The sequence below is a fragment of the Corythoichthys intestinalis genome, chromosome 9 (genome assembly GCF_030265065.1).
Source record: "Corythoichthys intestinalis isolate RoL2023-P3 chromosome 9, ASM3026506v1, whole genome shotgun sequence".
Taxonomy (NCBI): Eukaryota; Metazoa; Chordata; class Actinopteri; order Syngnathiformes; family Syngnathidae; genus Corythoichthys; species Corythoichthys intestinalis.
In genome coordinates, this window is record NC_080403.1 from 7,114,661 (window position 1) to 7,133,400 (window position 18,740).

The following is an 18,740-nucleotide window of genomic DNA, read 5'->3' on the forward strand; positions in this document are numbered from 1 at the left end:
TTTCTGATATTAGAACGATCTTTAATGAAGGCTGAAACATAAATTGAAAATACATTTTGTAAACAGTACACTGTCAGCTTGCTGTGAGAATCTTACTGCTAAGTGAAGGTCCTCCAAGTGCTCATTAAACGCTAATATTTGCAAAAATTGCCCACCCGGTCAGCAAGCTAATGTATTCAGCTGTTTGCATGTATCTTTTCTGCTTGCAGTTAATTTAGAACCGTGGCAGGCTGGCAGCTTGATCAATATGCATTTCTAACAGCGTAACATCCACTTAATGCAACGAATATGAAGTTCCATGGAAAATCTCAGATTTTAGGGGGTTGAACTGGGGAAGGAAGCCTCAAAGGCATCTTGTGGTGATATTGACTTGGGTATTAGCCCGGCTTAGTCAATACCTTTTTTGAAGTGCCTTCTGTTGCGATTACAGCTGCAAGTCTTTCCAATGTTTCTCTACCAGCTTTTTACATCTCCAGGCTGATATTTTTGCCCATTCTGCAAGACAAAATATGCGGAATATGAGTTGGAGCAGATGGAAGATAGTAGCTTTGAAGTCTTTTTTGCCACGCACTCCAATTGGATTCATGGTAAGCTGTGATTTGACTTGGATTAAAACCAGGGGTATCCTAACGATTACACAAAGGGCTGCGGTGAGTGCAGGCTTTCATTCCGTCAGATCAAGAGGACAGCTTCACCTACTGTATGTGGTGTGTTACAATTGAAATCAGTTGATTGCAGTCAGCCTTTGTCAGTCAGTCTTTGCTGGGTTAGTTGGAACAAAAACATGCACCAACAGTGGCCCTTGAGGAACACTTTAGACCAGACATGTCCAAAGTCCGGCCCGGGGGCCGAATGCGGCCCGTTGTCAAATTTCATCTGGCCCCCAGCCTCTGTCATAAAATCAATAACGTCTGGCCCGAACACAAACTTTTAAAAAATTGGTCAGCAGTACTGCAACCAGGATATGAAGTAGTTCACACACAAAATGCTGCCCCTCATTTACCCACTAAAAGGCAGCAGCAGTTTAACCCTTTATTGCCAAATGTATCACATTTCATACAACTAAAATTTCATGATATTGAGACTAATTTAGAATTTTGACATTTCTTTCTGAAAAAAAAAGTGATGGATGCAAGTCAACACATGCATCTGCAGGTTCCATGAGAAAAAAAACCCATGATTTAGCATGGGTTATAGATATAGCGCGCTTATTACACATATTCATTTTGACTTTTCTTTTTACAAATTTGAAAAAAAAAAAGGTTTCATTAGGATCTTATTTTTTAAATTTAGGGATTCTCTGATAATTGCTTCATATTGGAGGTATTTAAGGGCTAAGCAACCTTACTCCGTGTGACCCATTACTTCCATTTTCTAAAATGGTGACAATCAACAAAAAAAAAGAAAGTTGACTGTGACGGCCGACGTTTCAGGGATAGGTGGAAATTAGACTATTTCTTCACTAAAATATGCAAAAACTGTGTCTGCCTCATTTGCAAAGAGACGTCACTGTTTTTAAAGATTTCAATGTGAGGCGATATTACCAAACAAGACACGCTGACATGTACGACAAGATTACAGGGAAGATACGCAGTGAGAAATTGAAGCAACTTGAAGCTAGTTTAATGTCACAGCAGCAGTATTTCGCAATAGCCCGAGAGTCGAAAGAGAAAAAAATAATTAAGCAAACGTGACACACTGAATGGCTTGCTAAAATTTGCTTAAATATATTGTTCTACGTAAAGGACGTCAGCCGAGGTCGGCCCCCCACATTTTTACCACACCAAATCTGGCCCCCTGTACAAAAGGTTTGGACACCCCTGCTTTAGACCCTTCTGAATTGTCTAAGGTCCCGCTCCTGGAAGGTGTCTCTTGGCGGCTCTTTCTGTTATTTTGAACCACCCAACCGGTCACTGCTGTAGAAGAGCATCCCAATAGCACAAGGCTACAATCATGATATTTCACAGTAGGATTCCTGCATTTCCACTCAAAACTCAATTTGTGTTTTTGATGTAATAAATGCTGAAGAATTCCCCAAAACGTATGTAACGTTTGGCTTTTGGTTTTGACTTTTAGTACAGTGGGAGACGAGGAAAGACGAGGGGACAGCAGGAAGCCAAATCGTTTAAGATGTCACTTAAAGACATTAGACCCCAAACACATTGATGACCCGCTTGATTTTTTTTTTCTGCGAAAACATGCCGAATATTGCCAACAATCATACCGCTTTGTCAATTGCGACGTTTACATGGAGCCAAATATTCCAATTACAATCGGAATATTTGTTCAAATCGAATAAATGTGTTCCATATAAACACCTCATTCGGAATGAACAGGCCCAAACCGAATGGAATTTCATTCCGATTCACAGGGGTGGAATATTCCTTTTCCCAAACCGATTAGAAGTAAAATTATATCATGTAAAGAGGGAAGCGGAATGGTGTCTAGTTGCGTTCTTTCTGCACATGCTCCGTACTGACGTGGTGACGTCACAAAGTGACGTCACTTGCAACATGGCTTCCAAGCACAGCGCACCTAATTGGAGTCCGGCGGAAAGATTGTATTTAATTCAAACTTTAAAAGAATTGAATATAATCGCTCGCTTAGACGGGCGTAAAACGAGGACGCTGGATCGGAATAGATGAAGTGACATGTAAACAGCTGATCTGAAATTTCCATTCGGAATGATTTGAATCGGTATGAATAAAAGTCAGCATGTAAACGTGGCTAGTGGTACATCAGTTAACCAGCCAGCACTGTTGGCATCAAATGAGGTGGCATACCAAGTTGCTCAGTGCAAAATAACCCTACACCAGAGCAAAGGAGCCGATACTGCCTGCAGCAAAAACAAAAACGGTCTTTCTGTCCAAAGACACTATCGTTTTTGTTTATTAACTTTTGTTTGTTCGGTCAAATTGTTTGTCACATTGTTCTCATGAGTTAATGTTGCTTATCAATTTTAATTAATTATTATGAATTAATTTTATGAAATTTTATTTTTCAGTATCAAATGGTCAAAAAAGTGTATTTTTACAGTTACAGCCGACTATTTTTACGAGTAGTCGACTAATCTAATAACCCCCACCTCCTTTTTTTTTTTTTTTTTTTTTTACTAATTTAGCAATGAAATTTTTGATCATGTTTATTAATTTACAAAAATATTTTGGAACACTTCTTTATTAAGTACAAATAAACAACGTAAATAACAACAATAAATAACCAATAAACAAAGAGGTCAAATGCTGATAGCATTAACTAGTGCAAAAGAATGGAATGTAAAGTGATTCAGAACACTGACTTCGCCTTTCCAACATGATTCAAAACAATTCTAAAAAAAAAAAAAACCTAGCATTAATAATATAGTACACTACTATAAATAACTGTAGAATAATAATTATTCATTGCCAATCAGGTTTTTCATAAAGGGTGTCATTTTATAGCTATTCTTAGTGTAGAATCTGAATTTTGAAGTATGTCCAGAAATCCTTATTTATATGACGAACATGACGTGATTTTATTTTGAAATGTTCACCGGAAGTACGTTTGCTAAACTAACCGTAAGCTTTACACTCCGCAAAAAAAGGCTTTTTGTCATTGCATGTGGTGTCAGTAATCATTTTTTGTTCATTTTTTTTCGTTTGCAAATGCTGTTAACCAGCGATTAATCATTTTTGAAGTGTCACCTTTTAACCGCAAGTTTGTGTCTTCGAGAAGACTGCCAATGTTTTATGACAGGCTAAAGTAGGTTGTTTTTTTTCCCCATTAGCCTCATTGTAGCATTGCTAACGTTTACAGTGTTTAATATAGACATGTTTCCTTATTTTGTATGTCTGAACTTTAATTCTATGGCATGTTGATGACCAATAAACATTTGTGAAAGGAACTGTTGTCTCATATGCCATCAGCATGCACAAAGGTATGTACGCGCGCGCGGTGATAAAACACAGCCGTGAAAATTACCGCCCTCATTTTTATTTACCGTGCCATAAATGGACTCAATGTAAAGCAACTCAATAAAACATGTCGTTAGTTAGCTAGAGGGACGTACGATGTGCCAGCTTGTAATTGTCTCCTGTCGTCTTCCAAAATTACAATTGGTAACGGCGCTTTAGGTGTTCATTCACGGCCAACGTGCAGCCAAGCTTGGCATTAAAAAGACAGGACACAACAGTGTACCTTCCTTTGTTTCGTTGAAATAAGTCAATGTTTTGGCCACTCCGGTGCGCTTTTTTGGCTTTGTGCCGCTTTTCGCGCTTGCATACCAAGCGTCCGACATTAAAAAAAAGTCTCCCGACCGGATCTAGACAGTTCACATTCGTCCCCCTTTTTGATTTCAAAACGGCGAATTTCGCCGAAAGGTGAGAGATTTTCGTGGTGTCAGATGGTGACCATGTTATTAACAAAAAAACTTTTTCAACATCCCAAAAGTTAAATACGCTATTGTTTCAATGTTTTATTTATGGATTTATTAAAAAAAAAAAAGTCTAGCAAAACTTTTTTCCCCGACACCAGGGGGTGCTGCAGCACCCGCTGCATCCCACCCTTCCCACAACAGTGCTTAGGCCTGTTATTTTTGACAGTGTATTTAAAGGGGATGTTAGTATTGGACATGATTGAAATGGATTGTGTTCACTCTCACAGTGGTGCAGACCTCCTTGTTTTTGATATGCTTGCCCTTGTCTTCGAAATTACCACCATCTGGTACAACCTGCTACATGAAGATTTATACCACGCTGGATTTATGCCGCTCATGAAACTAGAGCCCTAGTTGTGATCGGTGTGCATTTCCGAATCCACTCATTTGCCTGAATTTTTTTCATCTTTGAAAGGCAACCCTTGTTCTGTCCACTTCTTTTGTTGGTTGATTCTTCGCTGTGCTTCATCCAAGATGGGACCAGACAGGGAAGATTATTTTCAGAGATGTTGTAACGACTGTACAATTGTGTGAGTTTACCTGAAGAGTTTAACTTGGAGGCTAGAAGCAGTGTCAAAAATATGCTGTAAAACTAAATGGAAAGTGGTAATATGTCCAAAACACAAGGACAAATGACTTTTATGATACATTTATTCCAATCTTCCTGTTTATGGCAAATGTCCTTCAAGAGCTTCTGGGAAAACAGCCGCTCACCTCCACCACTTCAGGCCATCCCTCATAAATGTTGCCTGTGTCATTATTAGCAGCTCGCTGGCAGGTAAAGAGGCAAGAAGACGTTCGGTTGTCAAAGCTGCGTCTTTTCATGTGCATAAATAGAACAAATGAGGGCAGGGTCACTGACCTTTTCAAAGGCGCTTCTGTTTCCTAGCCCGCCTCTTCCTGCAAACACCCAGTTGTCGCGGTAACTTACAGACTGGATCAAAGTGCTGCCCATCCCGACAAAAATTTCTCTCATTTCGCTTGTCATCCTGCCGCCGTGAAGTGAAGGGCGAAAAAAAATGAAAGGTGATTTTTGTGGAGCGGGAAATCGTTTTAGCGGATGAGCGTCTGGGAATTGGACCCACTTTGTTGTCACGTCGTCAAAGGAGGCCACAATGACAATCTCTCCAGGTTTAATCTCTTTCAGGTATGCCAAGATGTCCTCTGGGACTTTAGCAGCCAAGGAAGAAATATTAAATTAAATGAATGTAAATAAATTAAAGATTTATGAAACACTTTCCTACCTCCATCTTTCATATTCAGATAGGCGCATCTGTCCACAGCGCCGTTCTCACCTGAGATGAAACAGACAAACAGATATGAATGTTTATTCATCATCACATCCTCGTAAGCGGATAACTGTTGGCCCAATTAAAATAAACACGCTTTACATTCTCATTTTTTTTTAATCCCGCATTTGTCGACTGCTGCTTCTATGTATCAAAAGCCACTTTGCTGAAGACAAAATGTCTACAAAGTAACCAGGTAGAAATAACTGAGGAAAATATATTGGAAGTGGAAATTAGTAAAGCACTAACAAAAACATCAACCCACATGAATACTTAACTTCAGCAGGATCATTTCTCGCAGAGATAAACAATGTGTAGACTGAAAATTGAGCCCAGTGTAGCACTTAACGAGGAGCATATGCATATCAATTTTAACCTCTGACTTCAGCAACGTTAAAACAAAAAAAGAAGAAGACTGTAGAATTCTCAGTCATCCTGTTCATGATGAGTCGCGAAAGTTGAATTGAGGCAACTGGACTGTTGATTTTGAAAGACGTTCTTCCCTTTGTCCTAATTGAATAGACACATAAAAGGAGGAACTCTATGACCTAGATTTAAGAACTAAAGAAGCCTTTAGAAGTGAAGTCTTTAACAACCATTCTTGGATTTACACTGTAGGCCCAATTCTGATGTAGTGACTATCAGAGGTGGTTTAAAGTGACTGTGACAGGATAAAAAAAACATCTTAAATAGCATTATTATGTGAATTAAAATCATATTTTGAGACAATTCGATGATATACAACAATTTGGCAAAGTGCAGATGACGAGAAATTAGTCTTTTAATGTGCCGTTTAGCCCCGCCTGCCATTATAGCGCTGTCCCTAGCTGGATGATGACGTTGGCAGGGTAACGATTTCATCTGATTTAGAATTCAGCCCATTGAGGGGGAAGATTCAGAACGAGGAGACATAGAGAGCAGCAAAAAGTCATGATTGTTCCCACAGGCGGTTTTTCCTATGGGCAATGTGGGCGACCGCCCAGGGCGCAATCTAATTGGGGGCGAACAAGCGTCCTCGAGGAGAAACAAAAACAACTACATCAACAAAAAAATACGCTAGGTTCTAGACTAATATCGCTCATTTCCACAATAAATTGGAAGGGAGGACACTAGGGCGCCCCCTTCTAACATGCCAATTGCTGCTAAGAGTTTCAATCTCTGTCAGAGGAAAAGCAAGGAGGAGAGTGGAACCTCATACTCTATATAGCTTTTCACAGGCCACCTCATTATTCTTGTGACTACTTTAAGAAATGGTGATTTTTTCCAAGAAAGTCCATTAATGGGTCTATCATATTCCTCGTTCAATACTCTACAAGAAAAATATAACATATATGCATCTAAAATAATCCTAAACGATTTATTTTTAGCTCCGGCAAAGGGTGGTGGGACGGGCGGCTGGACAGAAACTCCATGCTGCGGTCCCACTGCCCCAAGCCAAGCTCTCCTATTTTAATGCATACATTGCACTACCCTCCCCTCACACCCCCATCACGGTGCTGGGTGATGGCTGCCAGTCGGGAACCTGGCAGCCACAGTAATAGGGTGGTAGGTGGGTCCCACACTTTTTCTATATGGCGTGGCTCCCGGGGTGTGGCCTCCCTCTGCCTCGGCTGCCGGCCGCGGGAGTGGGTTGGGGGTCGGGTCTCCGATCTTGCATCGCCCCGTGGCAGTTCCTGGGCGTTCTCCTGCCTCCGCCTTCCCCTCTCTTCTCTGGCTGGGCATCCGCCCTGCGCTCCGTCGCGGGTCGCTGGCTGGGCGCCGGTGTATCAGCGGGGTGTCGCCTGCACCGGCGGGGGACCCTGCCTTGCCTGGGGCTTGGTGGGCCGCTGGGGGTCCCGTGGCGTGCCATGCCGGTTGGGGGGCTGTGGCTGTGGCTCGTGGCCCGGGTGGGTGGGCGGTGGTGGGTGTAGGCGTGGGGTTGGTGATGCGTCCCCTCCTGCCATCCCTGAAGGCCGGTTGATGGGCGCGCGGGTGGCCCGGGGGACCACCCTGGGTCCCTGGGGGGGGGACGGTGGCTCCTTTGCTGGGCGGCGGGAGGAGGGATGGGCTGCGCCAAAAAATGCAGGGAAAAATCCTTCACTTGCAGCTGCAAGGCTCAAGCCTCCCCCACCGGTTGTTGCTCATTGTCAGGGAGTCAGCTGTGCAACACGATGGCTGGAGGAGGTGAAACTCCTGAACTTTTTCCCCCATCGAAGAAAACAAAATCCCTGGTATGGGAATACTTTGGCCACAGAAAAGTTGCAGACAGCCACGGCTCATAGAAGGAGAGCCAACAGACATGTAAAACATGTTTGCGGTGGGTGGCTGCCGAGGAGGAAATATCTCCAATATAATTTCACAGTTATACAAAATTAAAGGTTAGTAAACACTGTCACGAACGTTTCCCACCAGCTACTATAGTTAACTCCAGCGTGTTTGGAGTGTCCAGTGGTGATAAAACAGTGTGGTGGTGTTTTTTTACTCTGGCAACTGTCTGTGTTGAGAAAAGAGTGTGTGTATAATGTAAACATGATATGAGTCATACACACGTGCGTTTAATGGAAAATAATTCAATCATTTTTGTTCTGATGGTAATAATGTTGAGCTATGGGTTGAGGCTCACCTAAAAGACTGCATTTATTTTAATTTAGAATATTTCAGTTTTTTTTAAATTGTTATTTATTTTAACAATTGTACTTATGTTCCAATTTGCTAATATATTTTGAAAAATAAGAATCCTGTTCCTGTTTTTTTTTTTTTTTTTTTTTTTTTAACCCAGATATCTCAAAGTTTTACAACATTTTGGAGCTGTAAATGCAATACCATTATACCATGATATTTTGGCTTAAGGTTATCATACCCTCAGAAGCTCATACTGGCACATGCAAACACACCAGTAAGGTCGGCAAACCATTAGAGGTTGATGTACCCACATCTCTACTCGGATAAGCAGACACTGCTGGCCAAAAATATAGGCACCCCTGCAATTTTGTCAGATAATGCTCAGTTTCTGCCAGAGAACGATTGCAATTACAAATGCTTTGATAGTAATATCTTCATTTATTTTGCTTCCAATGAGAAAACACAAAAGAGAATGGGAAAAAAAATCATTTTACACAAAACTCCAAGAATGGGCAGGACAAAAGTATTGGCATCCTTTAAAAAAATCATGTGATGCTTCTGTAATATGTGTAATGAACAGCACCTGTTACTTACCTATGGCAAATAACAGGTGGTGGCAATAACTAAATCACACTTGCAGCCAGTTAAAATGGATTAAAGTTGACTCAACCTCTGTTCTGTGTACTTGTGTGTACCACATTGAGCATGGAGAAAAGAAAGACGACCAAAGAACTGTCTGAGGACTTAAGAAGCAAAATTGTGAGAAGGCATGGACAATCTTAAGGCTACAAGTCCATCTCCAAAGACCTGAATGTTCCTGTGTCTCCCGTGCACAATGTCATCAATAACTGTAAAGGGCCATGGCACTGTGGCTAACCTCCCTAGATGTGGACGGAAAAGAAAAATTGACGAGAGATTTCAATGAAAGATGGTGGATAACGAACCTCGACTAACATCCAAACAAGTTCAAGCTTTTCTGCAGTCTGAGGGTAAAACAGTGTCAACCCGTACTATCTATTGGCGTCTAAATGAAAAGGGACTCTCGGGGTGGGATACCCAGGAAGACCCCACTTCTGACCCAGAGACATAAAAATGCCAGGCCGGAGTTTGCCAAAACTTACCTGAGAAAGCCAAAAACGTTTTGGAAGACAAAAGTAGAGCTTTTTGGGAAGTCATCAACATAGAGTTTACAAGGATAAAAACAAGGCCTTCAAAGAAAAGAACACGGTCCCCACAATAAAACATGGTGGAGGTTCCCTGATGTTTTGGGGGATGTTTTGCTTTGCTGCCTCTGGCACTGGACTGCTTGACCATGTGCATGGCATTATGAAGTCTGAAGACTACCTACAAATTTTGCAGCATAATGTATGGCCGTGTGTGAGGCAGCTGGGTTTCCCTCAGAGGTCATGGGTCTTCCAGCAGGACAATGACCCAAAACAGACTTCAAAAAGCACTAAAAAATGGTTTGCGAGGAAAGTGCTGGAGACTTCTAAAGTGGCAATTAGTCCAGACCTGAATACCATACAACATCTGTGGAGAGATCTGAAAATGGAACTTTGGAGAAGGTACCCTTCAAATCTCAGAGACCTGGAGCAGTTGGCCAAAGAAGAATGGTCTAAAATTCCAGCAGAGCATTGTCTAAAGATTGTGCTGCTACCAAGTATTAGGCTGAGGGTGCCAATACTTTTGTCCGGCCAATTTTGGAAGTTTTGTGTAAAATGATAGTGATTTAATTTTTTTCCCCATTCTCTTTTGTGTTTTTTATTGCAAGCAAAATAAATGAAGATATTACTACGGAAGCATTTGTAATTGCAATCATTTTCTGGGGGAAATTGAGCATTATCTGACAGAATTGCAGGGGTGACAATACTTTTGGCCAGCAGTGTAGATGTGTCAAGAGGCACAAGCCAGGTTGCGTTGTTAAGAAATTATTCATTATTTCTCTGCTCCCGGTAGCAAATGCGCCACGGACAGAATATACAAAAATCCTCGAATTCTGACTCAAAAAAACAGAAGTGAAACATCATCTGCCCAAAGAGTAGGAGTGCCCTCTAGTGGAGAAAACATATTTACGCCCATGAAATTAAAAAGAACATGTCTTTGGTTTTCCGTGGTCTATCGGTACCAAATAAAACTGCGGGAGACGTCGAAATCTGCGCTTTCGAGTAATGTAACAGCAGCCCTTGATGTGAAATAGATTTTTTTTTAAAATTATTTACCAGGCGACGTTATCGTAGGACTTCCGACTGCTACCATGTGTGTAGACGTGTTGCTGCATTGTTATGTCTGATTGGTGTAATGGAGTCATGTGATTATTGTTGCGACGTCTCATTGGTAGTGCCATTGTGGGCATTTCTGGTGAAAATAGAGTAAAATCGTAATATGTAGAATAAGGACGCAAACTGTGTAGCCTAAAGTAGTGAAATAATCATACTGCTAGAACACATGAAACAAACTTCATGCACAGACATCCAAATTGCATATTTATATTAGGGCTGTCAAACGATTAAAATTTTCGAATCGAGTTAATTACAGCTTAAAAATTAATCGTAATTAATCACAATTCAAACCATCTATAAAATATGCCATATTTTTCTGTAAGTTATTGTTGGAATGGAAAGATAAGACACAAGACGGATGTATACATTCAACATATGGTACATAAGTACTGTATTTGTTTATTATAACAATACATCAACAAGATGGCATTAAGATTATTAACATTCTCTTAAAGCGATACATGGATAGAAAGACTCGTAGTTCTTAAAAGATAAATGTTAGTACAAGTTATAGAAATGTCATATTAAAACCCCTCTTAATGTTTTCATTTTATTAAAATTTGTAAAATTTTCAATCAAAAAATAAACTAATAGCTCGCCATTGTTGATGTCAATAATTACACCATGCTCACTCATTGTGCTGAAATCCATAAAATCATTTGGACCCAAGTGCCAGCAGAGGGCGCCAAACACCAAAAAACAAGTAACAAGCGGACATTACACTGCTGTCATTTTAATCTGTTTGAGCGGGGCATGTGCGTTAATTGCGTCAAATATTTTAACGTGATTAATTAAAAAAAATAATTACCGCCCGTTAACGCGATAATTTTGACAGCCCTGCCATGCCTTTTTGTTAAAAAGACATAAGTAATTCATAAGTTAATAAGTTAGTTAAAATTCTATAAGTTAGTTCAAATGTAAATATTGTAGTCCAAAGAGTTCATCTAAAAATGATAGCGAGTGAGACCTCGCCTTTTCCAGCAAATGTGCATTTGTGTTGAAAGCAGGATCATCTGTCGCAATTAGCGATCTTTGTCGCAATTAGCGATCTTTGTCGCCAGCCTTTTTTCCTCCTTTCAAGCATATTTCTCAGCGCCTGTGAGGCTTAAAACATCGACGAACTTGCTCTGCCGGCTAAGCCTTGGCTAACCTTCGTCTTTTTGAGTTTTTAGTTAGTTTGTATGTTGAGTTTGAAGGAAAAATGTGTATTTTGCGTTAGGCGAACTTTTTCGTTATTCATTGATATGACTGGAGACATTGTGTTTGTGCTAAGCTACTCACACGTGGAAGATATTAATGTATAACATTTTGAATGTATTATTAATTTATATTTTGTATTGTATTTCAGTTACCAACAACACACGTTATACACACAAATTGAGATCTCCATAAAATCAAGAAAAGTACGCCTTGTCTCTGGAGAGTTTAATTTTTTGGTTGGCTGGCTGTATAGCAACACACGTGGGATGTTGTGAGGACAGCACAAGCCCTAATTTATATACATATTGTTTTTGCACTGGTACATCAATGTCTACGCACAAAAAGTCATTTACACTATCATATTAAGCCAGCCATCTGCCTCCTGGTCTGGGTACTGTAAATTGTCATATACACACGGTTATATTACCACTACATCACCACTTGCCTGTAGTCACTTATGCACTTTATTCCCAATCTGTGTAGCCTACACTGTAATTTGTTTTAATTTTAATTAGCCTTATTGTACTTTTGTTCTGTGCGGTGCATGCTATGGCAGATGTACTCTGAATAATGACAATAAAGACTTTCTATTGTATTCTATTCTAAATCTCAAAGCATCAAAATTAAATTCTATTCATTTGTGATCTAAATTGATTTTAATCCATAGAAAAAAGATAGATTTTCAGTTTTTTGCCACAAGAACATTTTATTGCGAAACTCAAGATATGAGGTATAAAATGTCTCTTAAATATTTTTAAACTTACTGTTTACAACAACGATGTTGAGCCCAGGTCCCACGTTATTCATAATATGGCTCATGATGCTGCAGACACACAACGCAACACATAAATAACAGTAATCATCACAGGAGAGTTGTAAAATTCTTCCGTATACAGTATGTGACTTACATTTTACCATCAAAACAGATCTTGGGCCCAACGACATTAGCTGCTCCACTGCGCACGCGCATTGCAAAGTGATTAGGTGGGCATCTTTTGGAGAGGTTGCACTTTAGGGAAGGCAAAGTTGTTGCTGCAATATTATTGTATTTATTGTGAAAAAAAAAAGATTTTTTCTTTTGGAGAATACTTAAAATGGTAAAATGGAAAAGTCAAAATTATGAAAATACTATTGACATTATACAATGACTAGTTAGATTATGTAAACTTTTGCATGAGTTTGTTTTATGAAGAAAAATCCAAATAATAATATGGTACATAAAACAATATATTGTAGTCATACTTTATAGTGTAAAAAACTACTGTGTGCAGCAATGCGAGACAGACGTTAGTTTTTTCTTGTTTCAGCTGTACAAGAAAAATAAAATTTGAACAAAATTAAATGTGTAGCAGCAGACTGACACATTAAATTCCTGTCTGCACCGCGCTAAAGATGCATAGCTATTATTTCAACCGATTGCCACACGCATCATCAGACTTTTGCGTTCTCCACTGCCGCACCTGTCCTGAAATTTGAATGTCGCCTGATCACTGGCTTGCTAAAGGTAAAAATGTGAGCGCCCCTTACTGGTTGCTCTTTTTAACGCTCCCCCTGTGGACTTACGCCTGCCAGGTTTTCCCCGAGGTCCTAGAGCCCTTCCCATTACATAACAAACTTTTTTTTTTTTTAAATAATTGAAGATTTGTCTGCGAGCCATATACAGCTGTCAAAAGAGCCATATCTGGCTTGCAAGCCATAGGTTCCTGACCCCTGGTTTAGAGCTTGCTCATTCCAATTACAGGGCCTCGAAAGAGTCCGGTATTGTTATTTTTTGTCACTACCTTCCCGAGTCGGGAGTGGGTAATTTGCTTCCTACTTCCATGGATGTGATAGCCGTTTCTCAGGCATTCTCTTACGTTTGGTCATGGACGCACACAAAGGAAAGTTCGCTCTCACCGCGTCTTCCCCGTGCCGTTATGCATTTATTTGCGCCGTATTCATGTTGCACGTGTTTGTTTGTGATGTGACTTGTTTATTTAGTACGGGGTGGCCAACCCTGGTACTCGAGAGCTGCAATCCAGCTTGTTTTCCATGTCTCCCTTCTCCAACACACCTGAATTAAATTATCAGGATTGTTATCAGGCAACTGCAGAGCTTGCTGATGAGCTGATCATTTGATTAAGGTGTGTTAAAGGAGGGAGGCATGGAAAACAAGCTGGATTGCGGCTCTCGAGGACCAGGGTTGGCCACCCCTGATTTAGCACCTTTGGATAATATTGAAAGTCTAACTGAATGTAAAAAAAAAGGCTTATTCCTGCCATAAAAGCTATGGGAGCAAAAGCTGCCGTAGATTTGCTAAAACAACACAGCCGTGACAGGCAGTTTGGGTTGCCCGGTTGGATAGATTTCTACTATTCAGGTATGTTTTTTATAGTGTGTTTTAACCTATGGCTTAATCTGCTGTTTTATGGGAAAGGCTCTAATTCTGAACTCATGAATGAGGTTATGGACGCCGCTCACATCCACAAGAATGAGCATGTTCACAGTAATGTTCATGGGCTAGAAGTATGATGCGTTTAATTCATGTTTGCCCAAAATATGAACGAGCGTTCTTGCAAAACACCGGTATACTGCAGTTGAGGAAAACGTCTGAAAAAAATATTACTCACGTGATAACTCTTCTGGTTTGAACTGTCGCACACTTTTCATCCCTACAATAGAAAAAAAAACAACAAAGATGAACAGTAGCAGACAAATTGTTGTTTCACGTGTCTTTTACAGTTGAACAATGTCCATCTAGCAGTGTGGCTAAACAAGAGGGCGAAGGAACTGGGCTGAAGCCCAAAAATTGACCTAGCAGGCTGCATCGAGTATCTGTAGCCAGTTAGCATGGGCAGGCAAAAATTAAAGTCCAAGTCTGATGACTATTTAAGTACAAATGGAAAACCAGATACAGTGGTACCTTTACATACAAATTTGATCCGTTCCAGGACCTGGGTTGTAATTTGAAATGGTTGTATGTCCCATAAGAATACATTCTAATTTAATTAATTCGTTCTACAGCCCAAAAAACCTACGCTAAATCCTTTATGAATACTGCAGGTACAACTATATGTAGCAATTACAGATAGCAAAACAAATAAATTATAAAAGTCAAACTCTGCCTATGTTTACAAGATATACAATATCAAAAAATGTACAATGTCAATTTTTGGGGGGGCTCTTAGCTACACCTTCGCCTAGGGCCTGGCTACCCTGCCTACATGCATTGAACCACTGCAGTGAATATAAATTTCAATGCAATATCTCAGCTTTTTTGATGAACTGGGGAACTGTCAAATGCACCTATCGGGTAGTTGACTCTAATGTGACTGAAACTCACCGAAAAGGTCTCTCACTGTCTTCTGTATGCGTACGGCGTCATGCAAGATGGCCCATGTGACCACAAGAACAACGATTACAGCAGTATAGGGAGCAACTGTCAACCACAAAGAGCAAGTAAACACAAGTAAACATAGCATGTGGTCCATGAAATGTACATCACCCAGCAAAACCTCACTTCGATGCCTCATGTCTCCAACAAATGACTTGGTTCTGGTCCTGATGTATTATTTGCTGTCAACAGCACAGCTGGTAGGTGTCATGTCATCCGTTCAGGCTGCCTCGCCACGCATATGCATGGAAAGGACCTTTGGATATGCAACAGCGCTCATCCTTGTGTTGTGAATGCGAGCAGGATGTGACATTGTACGAACACACACCCACAGTGAACTAGATGATCAAATTTCTCTGACTCACAATGTCAAATATGGGACAGCATCTATTCACAGGTTACTCATACAATGTAAAACAAACAAAAGCCTAAGCCTTGTTTGAACACTCATGGAAAAAAAAGTCACAACCTGCTGTCATAAAACAACGGATGAGACAATAAAACACGCATCGGGTTATGTGTCAGAAATAGTGTTTGTGCAGTTTATTTTCCCTGTTAAATCATATTGTTTTGGTTTGCTAAATAATCAAATTTGAGATACAACAGCTTAGAAAGAGAATAAAGAAGACATCTGCAGGAAAAATACATATGTTAGTACACACTGTCCATTCATACATTTTTTTTTTTTTTTTTTTTTAATTTCCTTGATCAGTTTTCTTGTCATTACCTTCGGAGGGATAGAAAGTTTTTGGTTATGTCATGATCAGGGGTCGCGTTTACCGAATATTTTCCGTCGGTGACCGATTTTTTAAAACAGTGACGGAAAAAACTGAAGTCCATCCGTCATTTTGACCGGTTGCAATTCACACCAAAGACCACAGGGTGGCGAGTGAGCATATTAATTAGCTATTGTCTCTCTTGATGCATGACGTCGTTGGCCTTACTCTGAAAAATAAGGCAACTGAGTGTCCGAAGTTTCTTCAAAAATCCCCAAAACGACGATGGTGTTGATAAAAGAGGTGAAAAAACAGGGACTGCACAAGCGGGCACGCAATTCAAGTCCATGCGCACCAGGAGGAAAGTGTGAGACTACGTTCAGGCCACAGCAGGTGAACTGTTAATTTCATTGTTCCATATGCTACATATGGTAGGCTACCTACCTACTGGGGCCACAGTCAGCTGTTTTTGTCACTGTGGAGAAAAAGTTACATTTTCATCTGCTTGATGTGTGATGGCACGGTGTGGATTCTCTGTTAAGCTTGTTCGGACAGAATATTAATTTAAAATGAATGAAGACTAAATACTATTGAATATGTTGAAGCGGTATGCAATGTTAAGAGTCTTGTTAGCTGTAGGCGCACTATCCTATTCCCCTCACTATCCACTCGTGGGGGCCTGCGCTTGTCAGTGACATTTCTTATTCTCGCTATATGATTATACAACTATAACATTTGTTAATAATGTGTAGTATCATCCATCGCTTTTCCTTTTTAAATGGGCACTTATAAGCGAACGCAAGAAGTAACAACGGGAACATTTTTAAACAGGCATTTCACGGGAGAGCATTTCGACTCTTCGGCCAATCATATAGCGAGAGCGAGTGGATAGTGAGGGGACCGCGCGCGGCTCTTAAGTGTCTCTGTCACGTGACTGTTGTAGCTGGTAACGCGCTCGGCCAAATGGAAACACAAGTACGGAAGGTGAATTATGCCAAACAAAGGGTCACCACAATGTCATTATCATCATTTTAAAAATTTAAGTGACGGGTAAAAATAGATTATGACTGGATTTTTATGACCCTGTCAGTCAAAATGACAGACAACGGAAAAGTCTAGCGCAACCTCTGGTCATGATATATTTTCATCATTTGATGACTGTCTTTCCTGTGCTCTGTGTAACATTTTCTGACTTGTAGATTCTTTTGGATCCGTGCCCTGACCCAGAAATGAGATCTCTCGGTATTAACCCTTTTAGAATCATGGCTTAGGCTGAATTACAACAAAATTGTAAGGAAAACCTTAAAAGTATATCTGAGCTTTATTTTGGGTTAATCAAACAGTGAGCGCTCTCCGATTCTGTGCAATCTTTCTGCTGGCTGTGTTGTGTTCTATCCATTATCTACCGTTTAATCCGGGTCGGGTCGCAGGGGCAGAAGCTTTAGCATGGAAGCCCAGACTTTCCTCTCGCCAGCCACTTCAAGCAGCTCCTCTGGCGCGATCCCAAGGGATTCAAAGGCCAACCTAGAGACATAGTCTCTCCAGCGTGTCCAGGGTCATCCCTGGGGCCTCCTGCCGGTAGGACATGCCCGGAACACCTCTCCAGGGAGGTGCCCAGGAGGCATGTGAACCAGATGCCCAGGCCACCTCAGCTGGCTCCTCTTAACGGAGAGGAGTAGCGGCATGACCCTGAGTCCCTCCTGGATGACCGAGGTTTTCACCCTATCTCTAAGGCTAGGTTCATACTGCAGGTCTTAACGCGCAATTCCGATTTTTTGTCATATGGCGGAAAACACAGACAAGACTGAAAAAGCAGTTTCTGTTCTTGCACTCCTCTTTAAAAGAAACTGCAGTATTTTAAGCCAAAACAACTGTTGTGTTTGATACAACGATATACAGTATCTGTATGCTGCCATAGCAGATTCATGGTGCATTAAGGCCGCAAACTTTTTTAATTTGTCCGTTTTACCCTGAAAACCCCCGTTTACAGACGTCACGCAACCGCTTATGTTTCAACCTAGACATAAAAAGAAGGCAAGTACGGTAATTACATTTTATTCAAAATGCCCTATCATTTTTAGCTTAGGATCATTCATTGATGTCTAATGTTTAAAAAAAAAAAAACTTTAAAAAAAATTTCACTCGCATATTTTCTAAACAAATTACGTCACGATGAAAAATTTGGCGTCTGTAAAAAAGTCACGGATATCTACCTCATAACTATCGCTTAATTGTATTTTTTTGTTGTTGTTGTTACCGTTGCATTTTCTACGATATGTTAGATGATAAATAATCGATCCAAACGAAGAACAATTGAAAAATAACATTTAAAAGGGTAACTATATGAAAAAGAAAATCTCAACCACTCGTTGTTGTCTGCGATTTCTGCATCGCGACCCTTGTTATATCACCATGTTTCACCCATAAAATCCCAAATACATCTGGCTGTGGCCATTCACAGCTGTGTCTTGACACTCAGTGATACATGCTACATGGAGTTTTTGGATCAAAACAAGGTAAGTACGCAATAATACAGTATCTCATTAAAATCGTGGCATCTTTAATTCTGCTCTCTCGTGCTCTCGCCTCCAGTTAGGGTTTTGCTTAAAAATGCTCTCCTGTTCAAAATGTTTCTTCCCCCAGAAAATTGAGATTTTAAGCTTTCCAATGATGCATCACACATGCATATACAGTTGGACAATTTTGAAATTTGGCAAAATTGGGGGTCTCAGAGCGGACCTTCAACTTGCCTAAGTGTTTTCCGCCATATGTATTTTTTGGGCGTGCCTGTTCAGACCTCCTTTGCCCATTGAGCCTGTTCAAGTATTACGCATGCGCACAAATTTGCAGTCCGACATGTGCTGAGCA

At 40.5% G+C, this 18,740-nt stretch overlaps 1 protein-coding gene across 2 annotated transcripts; it reads right to left on the reverse strand.

Annotated features, from left to right (window-relative positions):
• Positions 1-397: 397 nt before the first annotated feature.
• Positions 398-15,389, reverse strand: LOC130922011 (protein FAM3C-like). 2 transcript variants are annotated; one of them, XM_057846463.1, is made up of 10 exons: positions 15,283-15,389; positions 15,106-15,201; positions 14,393-14,434; positions 12,692-12,815; positions 12,548-12,606; positions 5,659-5,709; positions 5,500-5,584; positions 5,277-5,403; positions 5,129-5,185; positions 398-495 (listed from the first exon to the last, which is right to left on the reverse strand). In XM_057846463.1, the coding sequence occupies exons 1-10, from the start codon at positions 15,293-15,295 to the stop codon at positions 454-456; spliced, it is 696 nt and encodes a 231-aa protein (XP_057702446.1). In that variant the 5' UTR covers positions 15,296-15,389; the 3' UTR covers positions 398-453. The 2 variants fall into 2 exon arrangements, with proteins under 2 accessions (XP_057702446.1, XP_057702448.1); XM_057846465.1 differs by having other exon boundaries at positions 15,278-15,367.
• Between the last annotated feature and the right edge of the window lie 3,351 nt (positions 15,390-18,740).

Coding starts and splice junctions, on each gene's coding strand:
- LOC130922011 (XM_057846463.1), bottom strand. Junction 5,710..12,547: donor CAACATCGTTGTTGTAAACA/GTAAGTTTAAAA, acceptor GTTTCATCTCAG/GTGAGAACGGCGCTGTGGAC. Junction 496..5,128: donor GATGGCCTGAAGTGGTGGAG/GTGAGCGGCTGT, acceptor TTTGTCTTGCAG/AATGGGCAAAAATATCAGCC.